Consider the following 24,172-nt stretch of genomic DNA (forward strand, 5'->3'; position numbering starts at 1 on the left):
CAAGGGACAGCCAACTTGCCACACCCCTCACATCATTCTTGCAAAAAGGTCCTTCGGCCAACGAAACGAACAGGGAATTTGACTGTGCTTTGAAAATACCCAGAAGCAACCTGTTACAATACGGAGACACATGAGAGACAAAACAAATACCTTTGGTTGTCACCCATCATCCAGCACTAACCCAAATGAATAAGATTGTTCAGGACCTATAATCAATTGATGAACTGGGAGACATCTTTTAAAGAAGCTCCCCTAATTGCATACATGCAACCGAGAAACCTAGCACAGTCCTTGATCAGGAGTACATTTCCACTAAATCATGAAGAAGGAATACCTGAAACAAACCTTGCAACATCAGGTGATGCAAAACATGCCAAGACATCTGCACCAGATCTACCAGAACAACCCTGCACAACTGAACAATACAGATACAAGGGGAATACAACTGCAGATCATCTAATGTTGCATACCTTAGAAACTGGTCTTTGGTAATGGGACGGGAGGATAGATTTGGGGTAACGCATTTGTCTTGGAGGCAAGACAACGCATAGCAAAACATGTTAAAAATCCTGGTCTCGCGCTTAGAAACTGGTCTTCGGGATTAAGCATGTTATGAAAGAACAATTATAATTATAATGTAAAAAATATGTTCAAGGGAATTGCGTGGGTGAGAACTGCAAAGAGCTGCGTAAGAGGATGAACCTAAAAAGATGCACAGTCCACAAAACATACACACAAGTGGGTCGACCCTTCCCAGAGGATGAGTATTCTTTGCAGGATCTATCTATGATGGTTTTAAAAGGTGGCCTCTCAAATACTACACACAGGGGGAGGTGGGAGCTCAAGTACCCTTAACATCGACATTGAATTTATGACACACTATGGCCAACGTTGAGCCCAGGTCCAGCAGTGCAATCACATAATACCCTCAGCACCATTTCTCACCATCAGCTGCCAGACACTACTGTTCAGGATCCCTAATGCATGAGGGGCACAGGACACCCACAGCTGAAATCTTTGGCATCTAAGCTCAAATGTTTGGCACCCATTACCGAGCATGAGGCAAGCTGAGGTAGAAGCGAACACTGCAACGTCCAAAAATGGGTAATGTTTCTTTTTTTGTCATTTGTCACACTGTATGTAAGCCAGGAAACCATTGTGAAGCGTCAGACATAGTGAGATAACATTGGAGACGGCATCAGTTAATCCTTAGAGCACATTTTTGTAGTGTCAAACTGAATACCAGCCAGGAAGGATTAGCTGCTAAATTGGAATCACTTAAACACCAGGACACTACTTTGAGGCTTCAAAACGCAATTTTACTCTGTGATTAAAATACAAAATTACCCCCTTTCTCAATTGTGTGTTTTAAACTTTTCACTCCAATACGCCTTTTAAAATAACATCAATAATTTTAAGAAACTAGCAGAGCCCACATTAAGCCTAACTTAACCGTTACATGTGAAAAGAATCTTTTTTCTCCTTTTTTCTGTAAAATGCAACACTCAAAATGTGTACTGTTTTCATACCCTTTTGTCGCCTAATTCCTGGAGTGTTTATGTCCTTTTAGATAAGAAAGCAATTCCTGGCCAACATCCCATTCTTTCTGTTCCTCCAGCCAATAACATGTTCCTATTATTTTCCATTTTGAGAATGATCTGTGCTCTGGCTTTCCTTTACAAATCATTTCACTATGCAACATCTGATGAAGAGGTCTGTGGGACTTTGTAAGCTAATGTTGTGTTGCATCACTGCATAGATTTTTCGTCAAGTGCAAGAATTTAGTAGAAGAAATCTCTGGAAAGAGTCTATTGGATTCCCATTTTCCCTTTCCCCCTTCCTCCCTCTCCTTTGTTTGATCTTTCTGCATAAACAACCTAATGCAAATGTCCTTTGTGTGTGCTATTTCATAAATCACGTAAAACAAATAAAAACAAAATAATCAAAGCAGTACTTCCCTTAATACATGACTGTTTATTTCAAGAATCACATTACAAAATAATGCCATCAGTAAAATAATCTTTAAAAATGTGTTTTACTTTACAGTACTTTATGATATATTATGTAATTGGTACTTGTAAGGCACTTTGCTTCTATTTGCATGACCTTCAAGCACATACACAGTTTAGAAAGAGGAGGATGGGTGAGGTGAGTGACGAGCACAGGAAAATGAACAATAGCTTTGTTGTTGTGCTGGTGCATGCATACCAAAGTAACCAGAACACTCTGCGGAGGTATGTTTCCAGGTGTTTTCTGTCAAGCGCATAGAGGCAGCTGGACCCAAGGTAAAGACTTGAATGCCCATGGTGCTAAGAAGCATTGTCCCAGGGGTCCTTATGTAAGTTGGTTGTAGAGGTGTAATATTCTGATGCTTGATGTCTTTTGGGAGGGGTGTTCAATTGCCATGTGTGGGTGGCTTTATTGGTATGTGCAGAGTGTGATGGGGGTGTAGACTGTAAGCTTGTTAGCATGGGGAGCAGTCCGAGACCTCAATATGCAGGTTAGGGATGTGGCAGACAAATCAGAAAACCACACAGACGATCATAACATGCCATGTCAAGACATGAAAACAGCATGAAGCTAGGTCCTGACAAAGCATTAGAATTCTTAGAAACACATGAAAAAGCCCTTAACGGTCAAACCAACATGTCCTCCCCAAACTCCTACCACTGCCCTCTTACAGCCGAGTCCTATTTCACTTTGCCACTGCCATATCCTGTCTGTCTCTCTCCCCCACTATCAAATAGATCCATTGTATGTGGTGTGTCACAATTACCTGGACTTGGCAGATGAGGGCTAAGAGGACAGTCTAGAGACCCCACTCATTAGCCTAAGCTGAATGCTAAGGATTGTGGGAGGAGAGAATATTTGGGTTGAAAGAAACATCTGCTTGAGATATGATGACCCAAGCACCCATATTAACTTGCTTATGTATGTAGGTTGGAAAGCTGCGCACTGTCTGAAACTTCAATTACTTGTTCAGGTGCTGTGCTCAGTGGCACGCCAGGACTTCGGCTATCGGGGCAAAAAGCAACATTTATCAGGCAATCATGGCAGAGGCCAGAATATCTGGGAATTTGTTCCAGATGTCTACCTCAATGTCTCCCACAAACCCGACATACTCCTTGCATCCTGTGTCCACAGCTACATGATCAAATTAAATTGTCACTGCCCCCACAGGCCACCTCTCACCTCGTGTTGCAGCTGCTACATAACGAATTTCAGAAATTAGAATGATGCTGAAACCCTGCGGGGTGTTCTCCATGATGAAGTGAGATATACATATAAATTATGGGAGAAACTTTTACAAATGGAAATGTCCTAATAATATCTTGGAGCGGATTAGGGCATTATACTCCCAAACATCGATTAAGATTCAACTAACATTAGATGGCACGTTGTCAGAATCCATACCAACAGAGAATGGCCTGAAACAAGGGTGTCCCCTGTCCGCAACATTATTTGTACTATATATTTCAGATCTACAAATAACAGATGTAGCAAAGGTGGGCTATCCACCGGTGTCGAATTCGACAAAAGTACTGTATATATTATTTGCGGATGATGTTGTTTTATTTGATAATACACAAAAGGGATTACAACAGAGAATGAATCAATTTCTTCAGTATAAAGAAGAGAATAATTTAAAAATAAATATCAACAAACCTGAAATGATGGCCTTGACAACACGAGCTAATCCAGCAAAAAGAGCAGTAATGTTATTTGTCAAAGGAGAGAGGTTACAAGCTGTGAATACAGTAAAATATCTAGGAATCTGGGTAAATCTGTCAACAATAAACAGTCATTGGAGTGAACATCTAAAAATAAAGGCTGAATCTCTAGCACGCAAGGGTTTAGTCATACATAGAAAATATGGTACATTTTCAATCCTTCCCGTATGGACTTTTTACAGTGACTTAGGTTACTTAGTGTTGGAACAACTTTACTGCCTGCACTTGTCTGTGCTCGGATGGTTAATTACTCTTGTGCTACCCTTGCATTGCATGGCTTCTTTTTTCTGCAGCATTTGAATTTTCTAAGTCTCCTCTATTACCATTCTTTTTATCATCGTTTAATCCTTACATTGTCTTGCAACAATGTATTGTGCTTGATCTACATGTGTGCAGTATTTTTGGCTCACCTTTACATTTGTTCTTTTCTGGTTCTCTTGTCTTCCTTTCTACTCTGTTCAGTTGTTAAATTTGTCAACATAACTATGATTGTACCAATTCATGAATATATATTCAGTGCTTAGCTGTAAGCGCTTTATAAGTAAAAAAACAACAATTAAAAAGTAAAACTGGCACAGTTAAGAGCTATACCTCCTTCACCTTTTGGGGGAATGTGGGCCGAGGGAAGGCTATACTCTCTTGAGGGGCATGAATGTGGTCTAGATGCAACCCAAACGGCGAAGTATAACAGTCCGAAATAAAGTAACGTCTAATCAAGGTTCGATAAAAATGTATATACTTTAATTAAGCGCACCATGCACAATAATAACTAACTAGAAAACACTGTACAAACCCACCCCTGTAGAAGGAACATAGAATATGCAAAGCTAGAATGGATGCTTCACTCTGGGTAGTGAGGCAGGGGAGACAAGGCAATTAAAAGACCACAATGTTCAAAAAGGATATTTCTTGAGGTTGCAAAAGGGATTAACATGACCTATCCAATCTCTAGGGCCCAAAGATGCACCTGGCGGGCAGATATCCGTCATTAAAACCTTTGAAAATGTCTTGGCTGTTAAACAGTGTCGAACCACGCTTCTTGGTGTCATTATCGGGTTATTTTTGGTTCAAGCATGCAGCAGTAGCGATGGTCGGTAGCCAGTTTTTCCATTGAAAAATGTACAATCGAATTAAAATCCTTGAAATGCTTTTCCATCGAAAAGCATATTCATTGAATGAATTTTGTTGGATGGTTAGGGTTAGAGTTAGGGGGGTGCCCTTGGGTGTTGGGGGTTAGAGGGAGGGGACACTAAACACAAGTTAGAGGAATTTGGCCAGTGCTGAAATACTTTAAAGATTTCAGCACTGGACAGCTCCCTGTAACATTAGGTATGTTTCATCGAATTTCCATGCAAAAAATGTAAAGTGTTTATATAACAAAACCCTATTCGATGGAAGGGTTTCGATGCATAAGCACTTTGCAATCTATGTAAAGGAATTTGATGAATCATTTTTCTATGGAAATGATTCAATGCAACTAATCCTCAATGGAAAAAATGTGATACAGAGACTAGTAATCCGATGGTCCAGTGGCAATCTGGCATCGAGTTGGGGTGAAACGGAAGATAACTGCGGTCTCGAAGTGCCTACTCAGGCAGTGTGCATCGGGCGATCACCAGGTTCGGACGGCAGTTGAAGTTCGGCAGCTGTGAGCTGGAACCATGATGCAGAGACGAGTCGATTTGAAGCAGAGGCTCTGAGGTCTCTGTTCATGGGAGACCAGTGTTGGGTTGATCGACAGGAGTGGCGATGAAGAAACTGGTGCTTCGAACGGTGATGTGAGCAATGCAAGACAGCAGTAATTCAGTGGTTTCGAACCGAAGCAACAACCTGCTTCAGCTGGTATGCTGGCGAACAGAGTCGGACAGTAAACGCAGGCTCAGAGAGCTATAAACACCAAAAGGCAGCTTCCAATGGTCCTGATGTTTGCTTGGCGTCAAATACGCTTGAATCACAGCTCACAGCGGGTCAGCATCGAAAACACAGGGATCTTGGCTGTTCAGGCTTTTAGGAGTTGCACGTATCACATCAGGGTCGCAAAGGCCAAGGTAAGTCCTTTTCCAGGGATCCCAAACATACGGCAGGTTGGCACACATTCAGGGGTCCTGCAACACGGTGAAGTCCTAGGCAACAGGGTGGCTGGCAGAGTTGCAGGTCTTGTTCCAGCAGCAGAGTACACTCTAAATAGTCCCTGCCGTGGAACCCCGGCCTTCACCTCAAAACTGGAAGACTTAAGAAAGGACTGCTCTCAGCAGTGTCCAGCAAAATCTTGTTCCAGCTCTGGATTCAAGAGAGGATTCAAAGTAGTGGTGGGAGTCCTCTTCAAGGGCAAAAGCCCACAGGTAATTGGACTTAAGCTTGACCGCCTTAGTGGCCAAATCCCTGTTCTTGAATAATAAAGTTACTCACCGCAGTGACTACCTTACTCCTAGTCCATAGTCCCCTTTCCTCCATACTTTTGGGACATTCCGTCCTTTGGAACAGGAGCAGAGCACTTTTGTAAAGAAGCATCAAAAATTGAAAATGTTTGTGCGTCGAAATTTACGCAGGGTACCGCACGTGGTCGTAACCCCACCCTCCTGAGCTCCGCCCCGCACATCGCTCTTCAGTCCTTTTCTATCACTAGGTCTGAGACCATTTAAGCAATAATAGAGGATACTTTTTAGAGGTGACGGCGGGCGGGCGTATGGAGGAAAGGGGACTATGGACTAGGAGTAAAGTAGACACTACGGTATGTAACTTTATAATACTCCTACGTCCCGTCCCCTTTCCTACGTACATGTGGAAGATTCCCAAGCACGCACATGAATTAGTCTGGGTGGATGGAAAATCCCTACTGGAACAAATTCTTTAGCACAGCCTGGCCAAACTGGGCATCAGCCCTGGAGCTCAGGTGCAAGCATTAATTCTTACAAAAGCTGATGGGGAAGCCCACGTAGCCGCGTTGACGATGGTTTCCCAAGGAACATATTTCTGAAAGGCAACAGCAGCAGCAGCTTTGCCCCGTACTAGCATGGATGCCTTTGGGTGGTTGAAGGCTTTGAATGCTGTAATCTTCTGAGATGCAGGATGCAATCCATCGGGAGATGGTTGCCTTGAAAGCCAGTTTTCCTTTTGGATCTCTGAATTTGGCAAAGAGTTGTGAGGAGCCCCTTATTTCACTCGTTCTATCGAGGTTGAATTTCAGGGCTCTCCGGACATCTAGGTCGTGTAAGACTCTCTCAGCATTTGATGCCGGATTCGGAAAAAAGACAGGTAATGAGATAGATTGGTTCAAATGAAAATCGGTAACCACCTTCGGTAGGAAGGGAGGATGAGTATGAAGCACTACCATATCTCTATGAAAAGTAAGGAACGGTTGTCCACAGAAAGAGCTTGGAGCTCACTTAGTCGTCTCGCTGGTATCACTGCAATTAGAAAGGCGACCTTCCATGAAAGGTGTTTCAGGTCGGTAGTGGGTTCAAACGGCTTATGGCACATCGCAGTAAGCACCATATTCAGATCCCATTTGGGGTGAGGGGTGCGTACCGATGGAAGAAGATGAAGGAGACCCGCCAAATGCCTTTTAATGACCGGATTGGTCAACAAAAAAGAACAGCTGTTTGTGGACAGGTAGGCCACAATGGCAGATAAGTAAGTTCTTCAAGACAAGACATGGATGCCTGAAGCTGCAAGGTGGGAAACAAAATATAGGACTGTCAACCGTATCATGCCTATGGTCAATTTGCTTAGCTAAGCACCAGTGCCAACAACTGAGCCATTTGCTCCTATATTGAAACTTCGTAGAAGGTTTTCTGGCCACCTGGATAATGTGCATATTGTCCTCGGACAAGTTAAACTGCATTAACGATCTGAATTCAGGCACCAGGCCGCCAAGCTGAACGATTGTAGGGAGGGGTGCCACATCTAATGATCGCAGTGGTGAAGTAGATCGGGAAACAACAGCAATCTGATCGACGGAAGAATCGACAGATTCTGAAGTTCTGAGAACCAGAATCTGGCTGGCCACCATGGAGCTATGAACAGGAGTGTGCAATTCGATGTATTCCTGAGCTTGCAGAGTGACAGATGAACAAAAGGAAGTGGCGGGACCGCGTAGGCCTTCCTGTTGTGCCACAGGATCTCGATAGCGCCCCCTAGGGAGGATACCCTGCAACCGTTACTGGATGCATAAAGGAGGTTTCCTGTTTGTAAAAGTCACAAAAAGGTCCACTTCTGGAGTGCCCCATTGACAAAAAATGGTGGAGAGAACATCTGTGTTCAATTCTCACTCATTGCTGGCTTCTGCCTGGCAGCGGAGTGAGTCTGCAGTTACACTGATGTGACCTGGAAGGTGCACAGCCAGCAGCCAAATGTCGTTCTGGGTGGCCCATTCCCAAATTTGAATGGCAACGTCACCCTGCTTGTTGATATAAAACATTGCCACAGAGTTGTCTGTGCAAATATGTGCCACCTTGTTCTTGAGGGACGGTTGAAAAGCTTTTAGCACCAGAAAAACAGCCAGGAGTTCCAGGTAATTGATATGAAACTGCCTGTCCTGAAGTGTCCACAGATCGAATACCTGGAGATGATCCAGCGTCGCGCACCACCCCAGAAAGGAGGAGACCATGGTAACCGTCACTTGTGGGCCGGGCTCCTCAAAGGAGGCCCCCACGGAAGGGTTGTTGGTCAAGGACCACCATAGTAGATCCGTTGTCATCCAGGATGGAACTGGTATCATCTTGGAATCAGAGCCCGAAGCCGGAGACAAAGAGCTCCGAAGAGCCAGCTGAGTATGCCTCATTTTCAGACGTGCAAGAGGGAGGGCAAGTACGCAAGAGGCCATGAGGCCCAGAAGTCTCTGAAACCACCAAGCCGTCATGCGCAAAGACTGGAGGAAGAGCCGACACGTGGTGGATGGATCCACAATCCTGTCCGCCATTCGGAATACCCTGGTATTGATCGTATTCCAACGGAAACCCAGGAAAATCAGGTCTTGGGAGACCGGCATGGAAGATTTCCGCCAGTTCACTGACAGCCCAAGGGGGAACAGGAGTTGGAGGAGAGACTTCAGATAGTTCAATGCCATCTGTGGACAAGGACTGCGTAGGAGCCAGTCGTCCAAATACGGATATACATGAACGCCCTGTAGTCGGAGGAAAGCTGCGAAGACTGACATCATATTCTTAAAGACACGCAGTGCCGAGCTGAGACAGAAAGGGAGCACATAGAACTGAAAATGTTCTCCTCCCAAAGCGAACCGCAGATATTTCCGATGCGGCCTCCATATCAGGATGTGAATATATGTGTCCTGAAGGTCCATTACACTGAGCCAGTCGCTCTTCTGAAGAGAAGTCTTGATTTGGCAAGGCGTGATCATCTTGAATTTCTCTTGGGTGATGAGGAAGATTGAACTGCGAAAGATCGAGGATAGTGCGCAGGCCAACCTGGTTGTGTTTGGGCACTGTGAACAGACGAGAGTAGACACCCTCCCTTGTTCCCCAAGGGAAGCAGGTTCCACTGCACTGAAGTCTAGAAGTTTCTGTACCTCGGCTCTGAGGGAGGGTGTCCCGATCTGTTGGAAGGAAGGGTTGAAGGGTGGGGTGGGGGGAGAGGAAGGGAAAGTCCGCCCGAGCGATGGACAAAACCCACTAGTCTTCAGTGATGGTCTGACACGCCTCCAGATGAGATGAGATTCATCCTCCCACCGGAGTCTTCAACGACTGCCAAAAAATATCATTTTGCTGATTTGTCAGCAGGGAGACTAATCGTCCCTGGAGAAGAGGCTGATGGGCCGACGACCTTGCCCTTATGGTTTTCGGCGGGTCCCGCCAACCGGAGCTTCAGTTAGGTGCGCATGACATTCCTGAAACCCCCAGAACCCAGAGAATGATTGAGTCTGGGAACCCCGACCTCGGTGTATAAGGGGCCTTAGCTAGAGCTTTCGCCACGACCGATAAAGATTTGGCAGTTTGGGTACTCGCTTTGGTCTTTGTGAGCTCCTTGTTGGTAGAAGAATGAAACAACTCCTTGACATCAAAAGGAAGGTCCAGTATTTTGCCTTGCACTTCCTTTGAAAACTTTGTCATGTGGAGCCACGCCTGGTGGGAGGTGTCAACCCCCACCATAAGGCCTCAAGCTGAGGTATCTATGTGGTGTGCCACAGCTTCCAGTAGATCCTGTGCCAACACTCTGGCATCTGTCTGCAGTTTTGGCTCCTTTGCATCAGCTCCAAGAATGGACGGTTATCGGCCGATCAATCTTCCTCGATTCTGCAGTACTGCAATCTGGTGAGGGGGGCTGGCATGAGTGGGATTGTGTCTATGGAGGTCCAAATAGAGCTCACCAAAGTTCTGGGCAGATTCCTCCTTGCTAAGACTTTGCACTGCAAATGGGTTGGAGGACCTCTGGTAATCGTGGTTTACAACCCTGGAAGGTCAAAGCACCTCGGGGGGATGGCCAGATCGGCAGTTCATCTTGGGTCTGGCTGGTCCCACCAGCCAAAGGGAAGGAGTCATCCTCTTCGAAGCTCCTCTGTCGATAAGAAAACGGAGTCAGGACAGCAGTGGTCACTTGATGGTTACTGGAAGGGTCTGCAGGCGTCTGGTCATCTTCAGCTTCAGATCTTCTGTTCCAGTGGTCGACTTGCCTTCTGTTTCAGGAACCTCACCTTTTAGTCGGATTTCCCATTCATCCTCTGCAAATTCTTGCAGCAGTTTACAGAAAGGGCGGGTGGCTGTCCAATCAGGACAGCCAGCCACCCAGTGGGAACTGGTTCCAGTCAGGCACTTTGGCAGACAAAGGACAGGGGAGTGTTCAACTCCTCCCCTGCTTCATGCCTTCATAGACACACTGGAGCGTAGGCGGGGACACCCAAGGATTCCAGCTAAAGGCAAAATGCACACACATACATCCCTCTCCCCGAATGGTAGGAGAAGGGCTGTCAAAGGACAACCAGATGAGAAATAGCGAAAAAAAAGGAGCCACCAAGTTAGAACATAGGTGAGTCTATTGTGCCTAAACGAGATTGTGAATACAGTATGTGGTAAAATAAAAATAGCACAATAGTTGTTAGAACATGCCCACTGCCACCAGCCAGAACTGTAGGGTTGTCACTGTGACTAGAAAGTCACATAAGCAGAGAGAAGGGGGATACTAGGTTTCCCCTTAGCACTCCACATAAGGTGGTGTGTGCGCTAATCTCCTAAATTAGAGCTTTAGGAAGGATAAAAAGTATCCCTCTGTACTTAAGAACAGTCATTTTTAAGATTAGTCAAAGAATCAAAGGAGAACCCAAAGGGTTCACAGCAACACTGTACATAGGGTGCTAAGCGCTGCAAACGTCTAACAGATTTTTTAAGAGGTATGGAGGAAAGCAGACTCCATAAAATGAGGTAATACAAAAATGACAGCGTTCCCAAAAAGTCAGAGCGCATAACACTGAATGAGGGGAAAAAGGCTCCCCTCATTCAGGATAGAAAGAAAAAGGTCCAGAAGTCCTGCAGAAAGTGTTGGGGGTCTCACTAGGAGAGGGGATTAAGCATAAAACTGATAATTCTCCCCAACACCGGTGATGTAGCCAGGTGCCCTCTAATGCCATCATGTCTTTGACAGCAAATCGGACTGCAGCTGAACATTCGCCAGTGCAACTCACCAATCTGGAAATCGGTTGTCCTGAGGTTGGGTGCTTTGCAATGCTCTCCACTCCAATGGAGAGCCTACAGCCTAAGGGTGGACATCAACCCACATAACCCCTTTGTAGGTGTTCTCTAAAGCCAAGGGCTAGCCAACGGAGCTCACCTTTTTGGAGATCACCAAACTTTCTGCTCCATTGTACCGCTCTCCTTTGCTGATCTGGAGTATGTCTCTGTGAAGTCACCAGGGATGTCACCAGTGATGTCAGTGATTAGTATTTGAATGTGTGATGCTGTCTGTATCATCACAATACATTTATGTTAACAGGGACATCTCTGGTGTTTCGTAGATGAACCTTACTTCATCACGTCTCCCGAGTCATGCTGATGTAAGAGAAGGACAAAGTAATTCTTTGCAAAGGACGCTCAGCCTTGAAAAGCCGGAGAGGGGGAAGGCAGCACAAGATGCATTCCTCTGTCGGGCCAACCCCTTCAGTCCCATCCCCCAATTTCAGCTGGTGCGCAAGGCTCCAAGCACTCCTCATGGGTAAAACCCAGATTAAAAATAAATAAATAAATAAAGGGCTGCGAGGACTGCGCGGGTGTCCCCCGCAACCTCCGCACACTACAGTATAGAGTGCGGGGGACACCCCCGCAGTTGTCCCAAAAAATAATTAAAATAAAAAATAACGGGCTGCAGGGTTGTCCCCCGCAATCCCCGCTCACTATACTAAGAAGAAAAAAGAAAAAAAAAAAAGGAAAGGACCTTGCGCCGCCGGTTCCAGATCACAGAAGTGAAAGGGAACAGGCGTTGCAGGTACCAGCGTGTCGAAGGCAAGGTAAGGTGGGGGGTGGGGTTGTGGCTGGTGGAGTGGGCGGGAGTGTGTTGGCGGTGTGGGCAGGGGTCTGGGCGTGGGCAGGGGATTGGCCTAGTCAGAAATGTTCAGGGGAGAAAAGACTGAAGGTCATTTCAAAAAAACAATCTTCGGTCTTTTCTCCCTCGAACATTCCTACCTCGCCGTTCAACCCCAAACCATATTTGAAGCTCTTATGTTAAAGCTCTTATTTTAATGACAATAGTTTCGGCTTAAAGGTAGCACTTTTAGCAACACCTGCTGGTCTACTTGTTCTCTGGATTCTCTGTAATTACCTACTCCAGGATCAAGCAAAATGCCCAGCCATAGAGCTCAGACTTCCCTACCATGTTCTCTTCACCCCTGTCCGCCTCATCAACAGAACAAGGTATGGGGCCAAAACAAACACACACACACACACACACAAACACACACACCCCCCCCCCCTTTGGGCCAACGGGTCTCATAATATTTTTTTTAAAACATGCAAAATGTTACAACTGCTTCAATTAATGTTGGCATTACCTACATGTTAGTCATACCAACTTGAGTGTGTACCAGCCCTGATCCTCCCCCTCAACACATCACCAGCCGAGTCCCATTCTGTGCACTGCAGGAATGGGCAGCAAGGTCCTCCTAGGACAGAATTTGGACATTGAGAAACACTTACGTATGCCCAGCTCAGTGGCGGCTGGTGTCTTTGAAAGAGGGTGGGTCGTCTATTTTGTTGGCCGAATTGGCAAGCGAATGAAGTGATCGAGCCCAAACGCATTAAGTGGGAACATTTGGGAAAAATGGGTTCCAAACTGTGCAACTGACTGCACAATTACAAAAAGCATTGGGTTTCGGTACTAATGAGCATCATAATTACATTTACATTCAAATGAATTTTAGCCAAGCTACATGCTTTTAACCTATTCAACCTCTTCAGTGCACCTCCACCCTGGACATCTGCAGAACTAGAATATAATCAATGAGTGGGTGGTGGGTTGGCAGTTGGTTTAGTTTCAGTTTAGACAGGATCAACACAAGATAAGTGAGGGCCCATGTCAAAATGATATTTGAAGCCTCCTTGCCCAGAGCGAGGAAATCCCACCTGCATATAACAAAAATGCATCAATATGGTGTAGTTTGATGGCATGTGCCCATTTCCTCTCTTCTCCTGCTGTCATCTCTCCTGCCTACGTGGCCTCCTCACCTCCTCCTGCCACCTCCTCCTCGGCTACCTTGCCCTTTCGGCCCCTCTCTGCCCCCCTCAGGTTCCTTCTATACCTCCGTAGGGTGTACCTCTGATTTGTACCCCTCCCCGGAAGTCCTTCAAGGATGGCAACCTTCTCCATATTGCCACTCTCAACTCTCGCTCAGCTGTCAAACACTCCGACATCTGCCACCTCCTGGAGGAACTGGACCTTGATGTCCTCGGTCTCACTGAGACATGGTTCACAGCCAGCTCTGTCACAAGCTTTGACATGCTCCTCCCGGACGGCTACAAGATCCTCTCCGCGCCCAGGCCCAACCGCTCCGGAAGGGGTGTAGCCCTGATCTTCCCTGAGTGGATTCCTGCCTATGTCATTCCTACACAGGCCTACTCCTCTTTTGAATTCCTCGTCTGCAGGCTCTCTCCCTCTCCCCTAGCCATTCCCTTACTGTCAGATCTCCTCCCTCCTCTCCGATCGGGCTGACCTCTCCTTTCACTCCTGGCCTTGACCACTCAACAACTCCTTCTTGGAGACTTCAATATCCAGCTGGATGCCTCCTTTCCTCCCTCAGGACTCTTTCGCGCCCTCTGTGACTCTCTCTCACTTGCTATTCTCCCCTCTGGTCCGACTCACTCTGCAGGGCACACTCCGGATGTTCTGATCTCCTCAGACCTTCCCCTTTCTGCCCCTCTCACCACCCCTGGCTCCTAGAGTGACCACGTTCTCCATTCCTCCCATCTCACCCTCTCTACCCCTCAGGCCAAGCCACCACCATCACTGCAACCCACCTTCTCGGTCATCCGACCCATGAAGCGCATGTCACTTGAGGCTTTCGCCGCCACTTTCTCACCCCCGTCTCCCCACTTTGGCTGACTCTCACCCTGACACAGCCTTTTCCCTGCTCCACTCTGCTATATCTGATACTCTTGATATTCTTGCCCCCGCCATGAGAATCCTCCTGAAGCCCAAAGCTAAGTGCAAACCCTGGTATGACTCAGACCTCGTCAGCCTTAAACGTAAGTGCAGGGTGGCCGAGAGGAGTTGGTGTGCTTCATGTACATCCTCTGACAAACTGGCCTGCCGCCTGCTCCAGAGGCAATACCGCCTCTCTGTCCTCACCAAGAAGAGAGTTCTTATCCAAGCCCGCCTCTCTGCGGCATCCAACAACTCGGCTGAACTCTTTAAAATCTGCAAGGAACTGTCCAATCCTGCCGCTGGCTCCATCTCTCCTGTCCCTCCCCAGGCCCTCTACATGGCACTGGCTTCTCACTTCATCTCTAAAACTCAGGACATCCTGTCCTCACTCTCCTCATCTCTCCTCCCTCCTCCCTCCTCCGTCCTCCCTCCTCCGTCCTCCCTCCTCTTCCTCTGGCCCTTCTGCAGCCACCCCTCCTCCCTCCTTCTCTGCCTTTCCCCTGTTCTCCAAAGAAAAGGTTTCTAGACAATCCCAATCTATGAAAGTCTCATCAAAACAGGTTCACACTTGTCCCTCCAAAACCATCAAGGACCACATCGACTCCCTGGCTCCTGCCCTAGCTGACTTCTGCAACCACGCAACTGGAGTCTTCCCATCCCCCCTGAAGCACTCCCTTGTGCACCCTCTTCTTAAGAAACCCTCTGCGGACCCCTCCTGCCCGGCTAACTATCGCCCGATCTCCATCACTCCCTTCCAAGGCAACAAACATGCAAGGAAAACATGCCCATCTCCCAGCTTAATCTCCACACTGAATCTGTTGGTTTTCTTCATGACCGTCAGTCTGGTTTCAGAGCTGCCAGAAGCACGGAAACTGCTCTCCTGAACATCTGCTCTCCAACCTTGATTCTAACACCCCCTGCGTCCTCATCTTGCTTGATCTCTCTTCTAACTTCGACACGGTCAACCATGCCATCCTGCTCAAATGTCTCTGTGATAACCTGGGTATCACCAGTCATGCCCTGGAAGGGCTGACTTCTTTCCTCTCTAACCGACCCTCCCAGGTCCAACTTGGGTCCTTCCTCTCTGCTATCTTTTTCTCTACCTGTGGTGTCCCCCAGGGGTCTAACCTCTCTCCCTGGCTGTTCAACCTATACCTGGCACTTCTTGCCCACCGCATTGCTGCTCTCTGCCCCAACTTCCAGTGCTATGCAGATGACTCAGCTCATTTTCAGGCTACGTGCGGCCACCTCATCTCCTTCTCTCATCTCTGAATGTCTGTCTGCTATCCAGGCGTAGTGAGCAGCCAATGACCTCTGCCTTAATGCCAGTAAGACTGAGATTCTCCTCATTGGTACACCCGCCCCCTCCTTTCCTGTCGCTCTTTAACCGGCCTCTCTTGGCCCTCCTCCTGCTCCTACCTGCGAGGCTAAAAACCTCAGGGTCATCTTCAACTCCACACGCTCCTCCTCTCCTCCCATCTCAGACATCTGTAAGAAGTCACATTACCAGCTGCACCTCCTCAGAGGTATTCTACATTTCCTCTCCTTCCCCCAGAAGCTCACTGTCTCCAGAGCTCTGGTTCTCTCTAGGCTGGACTATTGCAACAGCCTCTTTCTAAATCTGCATGCTTCTACTCTCCGCCCTCTGTAACTCTTCCAGAACAGGGCTGCAAGACTTGTCCTTGGCCTCAAGCCCAGGGATCATATCTCTACAGGACTGAAATCTCTGCACTGGCTCCAAGTGGCTGCGAGGATCAAGTTCAAAACCCTGTGCATTGTCCACAAGGCCTTCTGGGGCCTGGAACCCCAATACCTTTAACTCTCTCTTCCTAAATATCTTCCCTCTCGAGCTCTTCGCTCATCCTCCTCCAACTTCCTTAGGGTCAGTCCCTTCTCCAAGTAACGAGGTGGTGGTAGATCTCTTCCATTCGGCTGAGGCCTCCCTCTGGAACAGCCTTCCTGCCTCCCTTAAACCTGAGGAGAACCATTTCCGGTTCTGGAAGCACCTCAAAACCTTTCTCGTTGCTTCTTCCTTTTCTCCTACCCTTCCCTGCTGACCTCCTGGCTGAAACTGAATCTGCACTGGTAACCTGGCCAACCTCTGTTCTCGCACCCAGGTCCCTCCGCCTCCAGTCACACACAACTGCACTGCCTGCCTGGCAACCTCAGCTCTTGGGGACTGTTTCTGTATCCTTACAGTCCCACTACCAGCACCTGACCCCTGATGTCTGCACTTACCTTTGCACTTGAAACCTGCTGGCCATTACCTTTACTTCTTGTTTTATTCTATACTCATGTACTGCACTGTCCATCCCACCTTCCTCCCGCACTTTCCTCCTTTCCCCTTCCCATGCACTTGCACGATCTGAATGACACCTGGCCTAGTAGGATCATTGTCTATCCTCCCTTTGTTCCCCCTCCCTTGCATCGTTGCGCCGTTGAAACACTTGTGTATAGGCGCGTTATAAATGCCATACCATATCATGTGGCTGCATATTATCACGGGACAGGTGCATTGCCCGCTGCAGAGCAAAACAAAGACAGACGGCCATTAACCAGGAAAGGATCCTCCAAACTTTAAATGACTCATTTAGGATTCAAGCAAATTGTAATTGTGTGCCTATTAATGGTTTTAAAACATGACCACCTGCACAGTTAAATATCAAGCATTCGTGCTCAGCAAATCGGACTGCAAGGCCCTGATGATGTGACCTACAGCTGTCCATCAGGTAGTGTGACTGAAGGAAGGCGACGAATGGCTGAAGAACGCAAGTCTGAAATGAAAACATGAATGGAGAAGGGATGCTGCTTTCTGCGTTTTGTGGTTCTATCATGTCACATCTGTGGTGCCTTTGCAGATTTTCCACTGCGACAATGGCACGATGAAAAAACGGATAAGTTACCACAAATGTGTCCTTTTTAGTTATTTCCCATATAATGCTATTGCTGCTGACCACGAAATACGAAACTGAAAGATTTAAATACATCTGGAAATATCCCTTGCCCCTAAATGTCTAATCTACACACTACTGAGAATGAAGTTAAGTGCAGGAATATTACATACTCCGCGGGACAATACTTCAGAAGGTTGTGCGAAAAATCAGGATTAGGACAAGACATCTGTGCAGAGATTTCTGGAGAGAAAATATTACATTATTCCTACAACATTCGAAAGCTGCTAACGTTTAGACCCAAAAAAGTCATTAACTTGAAATAGGCGATTAATTATGTCATGTAAATGTTCAACAGTGAAGAGCACCATCTTCTGGGATTCATTTGGAAGAAACTTAACAAGATATCTGCATAGCTCCTACATTGTTTCTGTCATGATTAACTGGCATCATTAGCTCGGCATTGACATTAACTGAGCTTCGCTATGGTTCAGTTTCTGGATATCATGTACACCAGCAATTCTGATAATGGGCGATGAGTAGCTCTCATTTGGTCACGTTATAATCCGGGTCACCATAACTTAAAACTCTTCTATTGAGTCACGCCTTTGTGCTGAACTCACGGAAAACGTCAGGTATCTGAGGACAGCGGGGCTTCAGGATGGTCGGGAGAGAGAGGCACAGCACAGTTCCTAACCGGTTTAACGCCATAACTCCATGACTCTGGCCCACTGCCCTGAGCTGCCCAGCCTGCAGCTGGCAAGTGAATAATAGAGTCGGAGCAAAGGGCAATAACAGCGATTAGGATAATTAGCAAAAATGCTAATTACATCAACATCTCGCCAGCCATGCGCACAGTGGCCACCAGTTTAAACACATGAGATAACCGTTGTTGTGAGTGGGCATGGCTCCTGGCCTGCCAGCAGACCCAGATTGCGCACAATTTAGGCAGGGATTCATTAGATTCTTAATATATATATATATATATATATATATATATATATATATATAAAAACTTAACCATACCAAACTAATCAGCTCACATGTTCTGCCAGAGTCCGCTTGGTTAACAGCTTGACCTTTCCAGGCCTGACCCTGCCCTGGCTCAGGATGCTACAAATCGTTTCAATGCAACTCACAGGCCCACCCCCAACAAATCAAATGCCATTGGCTATCAAGCAGCGAACGTGCTTACCGAAAGTTAGAAAAAGGAAGTTAAAAGAGTTGTGTAAACTCCAACTGCGCTGCTGTTTCCGTAAAAGATCATACTGGCTGGGCCACACCCTCAGCGCCGGCTAGCCTCCAAATGTTACTATCTGCGAGTAACCTGAAAGGCTACATGCAGACAACAAAGCATTATTTGAAGCTTGGGACGCGCACCCCATTACGGGTCCACGTCACCACCATGCTCCAAGCTGTGCACAGGCCAGAATTATTTATTTACCTGCTAAATTAGCTTTTGCCCCGAGGCCAAGCGGAGCCAGTGGCTGCACGTACCTTTTTTTCAGGCTTTCTACATCCTGTACATAAAGGGTGAGGGGGGGTCCACAATCCCCCCTTCCGCTGCCCTCCCATCCTACGCAACCAGCTGCCCTGGCCCAGTTGCAGCTCTGCAGGTAACGTCCACTGCCGGGATCTGTAAGTGTTAAACTATAACTGCCATGATCCGTCAACATAGTCTATGCTGTCTAGGGCTGATGGGAGCAGTTGTCCAAAACATCTGGAGAGCCAAAGAGTGAAGACTCCTGTCCAAGATGCTATGCAGCGATCTGGGTGGCTCGCCCTCTTTTAGTTAACATGAATGTCGTATAAGTTATCAGACAACTCAATCATGCTCTTATAAGCGGGCGAACATGCAATGGACAACCATGTGCAAGTGCCTATGTATAAAAGTGCATTATGCAGCAGAGCTAGCATTACAGTAATCTACTTACGCATTTCTTTCCTTCAAGGTTCATCATTTCCTCATGGATCCGATTTGGGTCATCGGTACTATGCACACAACCTTAGCTGCCATTGGGGAGGTGAAGATTACCAGCAACAACTTGAAAGGGGAGAATTAGATAAAGGGATTTGCAAACCATTGTGCGGGATTACCCTTCCAAGGTAGAACACAGCCGTAAGTGGGAGTCTCTGGGGCGGTTTGTAAGGGGAGATGTATAGGCTGATGAATGGAGAGTGAGGTTAAGTAAAGGTTTCTTTTGGGAGATCTGTGGCAGGAGAACTTGCCTATCCCCTTTTACTGGGTGGCTTCACTGGCAAACATTGCTCAGGAAGATATTTAAAGTGGCTCAGAGTTGGACTTTGTGTCAAGACTGCAGGCCTATATTTCCCCACCTAGGGGTAACACTTGTGTATAGGCACTTTATTAATGCCATATCATATCCCCCTGCTCTCCCCATTAATCTGGACTAGGGTTTGTCAGTAATTTGTTTTCTGGTGTCACCTAGGACGGGACTTCTGCTGGCACAATCTAACAGCAGTGTCTGTCTGTCTGTCTGTCTGTCTGTGTGTGTCTCTCTCTCTATCTCCGTCTCGGTCTGTCAAAGCAATACATTCTGCAGTCAGTTTCAGCACGCTTTGTGGACTCCTTCCTGTTCTGGCGAGGAGGGTCGTAACGCTCCCTTGAAGCAGGAGTAGCCTCAGTCAGGGGCAGTGCAAAGCTTCCCCTACCTGGTTAGCAGCACTGTATCTCAGGAAGCAGGAATCTCAAATCTCTTCCAAGCTGTGGGGTGAGGTCCTCAGTCATTAATCTTTTGATGTCACTCTCAGTTCTCAGGACCACACCCAGTTACTGAGACAGACCACAGTTACCCTTTCACCTATCTCTTTGTGAGGAGCAGCGCCCAAGGTTGTTGCTTGGGGCATAAGGACCCTATTATTTTCCTGAATCACACAGCAGAGTAAAACAATGTTTGCCTAGAGTCATAATGCAATTTGTGCCCTGCTTTTCTGTAAAAGACTTCCAGTAACTAAATGCACATGACTAAAGTCCTGTACACGCCGACAGTAAGTATGTACCACAATTTCAGTAACGCCTAGAGGGTTTTTACAATCACACTTACAAATTGTATAATTTACCTGTTGAGTTAAACTTAATCTTTTGGACAGCTCCTCCTCTGATCTCTGAAGCTTCTCCTCCAAAATGCTGTTTTCTGACTGAAAAAAATACATCTTTTTGTTCATTTAGTTTAAACTTTGATTGTAGAGCATTATCTCTCGTTTAAATAGCATAAAAAAACATTAAATGTGATCTTAAAATTGGTTTGCTGAAGAAAGCAGCCACAAAGTTCCAATAAACCATGAAAATGGCAAAAACGAATCTGCGTAAAAATAACCGCACAAATACCTCAGAAAGTGGTTTACATTGCAAATTCTTCCCTCGAGAGCAGTGAAACTGTTGCGATTCAGCTTTATTGCAATTAAAAACAGGCTTTAAAAGAAATGTATTTCTGGTGTTGCATTATAGCTGCGCATATTGGACAATTTCTCCCTGTTCCTGCCCCCCCCCCCCCCCCATCATCTCAATCTTTGTTTGACTTGCATTTTATTTGGTTAAACCATTTTCGGAGCTCTCCTGCACCATATGTGACCCCCATAGTCCTCTCTGGTAGCCACTTCCTAGTGCGCTTCCCGTCCCACCTGCTAGTCCTCCCACCACTCCTGATTGGCCAGTTTTCTCTGGTCAAACCCTAGCAGGGTTCCAGGCCCAACAACACCAAGCCGTGCACCGGATTTAGCTTGAGTTGCCTTTGGGCAAGTGTGCCTGTTGCCACCCTCATCTCAATCTTTGTTTTACTTACATTTTATTTGGTTATTTGGGCCTACTTTGTAATGTAAAAAAAAGTATCCCCTGCCTTAATCCACCCTCCACTGCCCCCTCCTGACCCTGCTTCCTGGCTTTTGCCCTACTACTGCACCCCCCGCACTCCCCAACACATCCCAGGCCTCCGAACAGGCCTTCCAGCACTTAAGTCATCATCCCAGGGCAGCCCCTGTCCGTTTCAGGCCCCTCCGGCAAAGGACCCTGAGGCAAAGGGCACCTCCTGAAGAAGAAGCCGCTCCAGACGGTGTTGGCCTGTGGTGCCTGCAGCCATCAACCAGCAGCCACTGACAAGGTAGGTGAGGTTTGGACAGGTTAGCCAGCAATTACTGCTCCCCATTAGACTGTCCGACCCATATTATTATCCTATCATACAATTATCTAAAAGCCTGTAGGCAGCTGCATACTCGTATGTTAGCCACATCCAGCACCTAGGCCAACCATCACTGAACCATATTGCGCATCTAGGTACATTGCGTAAGTCAGCCATATCTCACATCTAGGTAGATTGTGTTAGTAATATCTCAATTTAGACAAACTGTTTTGGTAACACATAAATTTAGTGTTTCTGCATCTACTATTATGCCCCCTCTTTAGGCCCTCGTCCCTCTATCCAGGTGTCCCAGGTCTAATGTTGCTGCTTCTACTGTTGTGCCCCTCTATCCAGGTGCCCCAAGTCTAAGTGTTGCTACGACGACTGCTTTGTAAGCAAAAACTGAACAGCAACAACAAACTGACAAGCAATAAGTGGTAGTAATACAGACCCCAGCGGAACGCCAAATGCAACACAATAACTAATAAACCTCCCCAAATCGGTCTACACGATAGTCAATACTCCAATCACAATTAGGGACAAACTTGAATCCATTTCCCTCTACATGCCCTACATTACCAAAGACTGGAACGACGAACGGGTACCAACACAATTCACCACACAGAACGAACCAAAGCTAACCAACCCGCCATAAACCTTATCAGTCTACTCAACAAAGAGACCGATCATCAAAGAACCACACCGCCCAACAGGTTAAACCAGGAAAGAACTACCAGCAACGGAAACCAAACCGACAACACACCAAACCGAACCAACAACACAAACAACAACCCGAAAGGAAAATCAAACAAACTACACTGCAGCCTTCTCAACGTTAGATCCATGGCAAAACACTCAATGGTAGTCCATGACCTAAGTGAAGGAGGCACAGAGGTGCTCTTTCATACAGAAACCTGCTTATTGGGCAACTACAAAGCCATTTTGAACAAAGCCATAACAGACCATTTTAAATTAATACAGAGAAAACCGAAGAGGGGGTGGAATCGCAATCATACACAAGGAACACATCCAAGCATTTCGACTCATCACAAGCAATGTAGAAGACTGTAAATCCATCCTCATCAGGATTGAACTCAACTGACCAAACCAACATAGTATTCCTCCTTATCTACAGACAATCTTCTTACAACCCCAACTTTGCAACAAAATTAGCAGACGCGACCACCATTTTATCAACCTACCAGAACAACCTAGTCATATTGGGAGACTTCAAAATCTGGTTCGAAAAAGAAAACAAATCCACAGCAAACTCACTCTGCACACTCCTGGAACTTTGAATTTCAAGCCAATAGTATATGGAATGGATCCACCCACAACGCAGGGCACACCCTGGATGCAGTTTTCTGCAGGGAAGGACTATGCGCATCTGCGTCACCTACACCAATGCTATGGAGTGTCCTCTACTTGATACCATTCTACACCACACCCCAAACCCACCTACCGGCCGGAAAGGTGATACTCCATGCCAGCAAGAAAAGAAACTGGAAGAACCTACATCTAGAGGCCCTAACAAACCTTCCAGCAAAAACATTGAAAGCAACACCTGAAAAACTGGCAGCAAAATGGTTCACAAAAGAACTGAAAGTTAAAAAAAAAAAAAAACCTGTAAAAAGGAAATGAATTGAGAGAACAATACATCCAACCAGACAAAATGAAATGCCAAAGACAACAAACTATACAAGTCAACAGCCCTTCAAGCAACAAAATACTATTACGCCACAAGAATAGAAACGAACCACAGAAAGAACTCTTCAAATCATCAAAGAGATAAAAAACCCTTCTTCTGCCAATAATTTCATCATCCCAACACAAACACTTTGTGGCAACATCACCAACCACCTGACATCAAAAACAGATACAATACAGGAGACCATCAACCTAGCCAGGTTAAATACAACCTTGACTACCGGACCACAGACACCAGGCGAAATGCAGACTACAGCAAAATGCAACTGCCTAGAACCAATCACAGAAGAAACCTTGGCCACACTGATCAAGGACACCAAACTTGCAGGATTGCCAATGGACTTCTGACCCCCTGACATCTTCAAAGGAATCCTCAAACACAGAACCCCAGTGACACACATCCGGAAACCTAATTAATCTATCACTCAAAAGAGGAATAGTACTGTCCTCCTTCAGATCAGCATACATTAAACCACTGATAAAAAAGGAATCAGGAAGCACAGAAGACCAAGGCAACTACAGACTGATATCCAACCTGCACTGCCCAGCAAAGATCCTGCTGTACCACGTGTACAAAATCCTACTTAAATACGTTGAAACAAACGGAATACTCGACTGGTCACAAGCTAGCTTCAGACCAATGATAGGAACAGAATCAGCAATCCTATCGATATGGGACAACTTGAAAATAAATGCAGACAACTATGCCCAATTGGCCCTCATACTATTGGACACCTCATCGGCATCTGACACAATCAACCAAGCAACACATAAGAAGACGGATGTAATGTGGCATACAGGAATCCGCACTAAAGTGGCTTGCATCATTCCTAACAAACCGAACCGAAAGAACTTACCTACCACCGTTCACCTCAAACACCAAAAACATATCCTCGGAATCCCACAGGGACCCAGCCTCTCTCCTCTTCTTTTCAACACCTACATGTGCCCGCTGATGAAAATCATTTGAACCCATGGACTTACCGCCTTTAACTACATAAACAACACACAACTGATTGTGAAAACAAAGAGAACCCAGGAACAAAATAACAGCCACAACTGCCTCACAGACATCTACAATTGGATGACAACGAACAACCTTAAACTGAACCCAGCAAAAATGGAA

At 46.4% G+C, this 24,172-nt stretch overlaps 1 protein-coding gene across 1 annotated transcript in view; it reads right to left on the reverse strand.

Moving 5' to 3' along the window:
- LOC138510186 (spindle assembly abnormal protein 6 homolog) overlaps positions 1 to 24,172 on the reverse strand; it is a 366,238-nt gene that overhangs the window by 167,335 nt on the left and 174,731 nt on the right. Inside the window, exon 6 of the mRNA XM_069625671.1 lies at positions 20,285 to 20,362. Within this exon, the coding sequence (XP_069481772.1) occupies positions 20,285 to 20,362 (78 nt within the window). The remainder of the gene's footprint in view (positions 1 to 20,284; positions 20,363 to 24,172) is intronic.

Source organism: Ambystoma mexicanum, chromosome 6p, assembly GCF_040938575.1.
Source record: "Ambystoma mexicanum isolate Mex_15411 chromosome 6p, UKY_AmexF1_1, whole genome shotgun sequence".
Lineage (NCBI taxonomy): Eukaryota > Metazoa > Chordata > Amphibia > Caudata > Ambystomatidae > Ambystoma > Ambystoma mexicanum.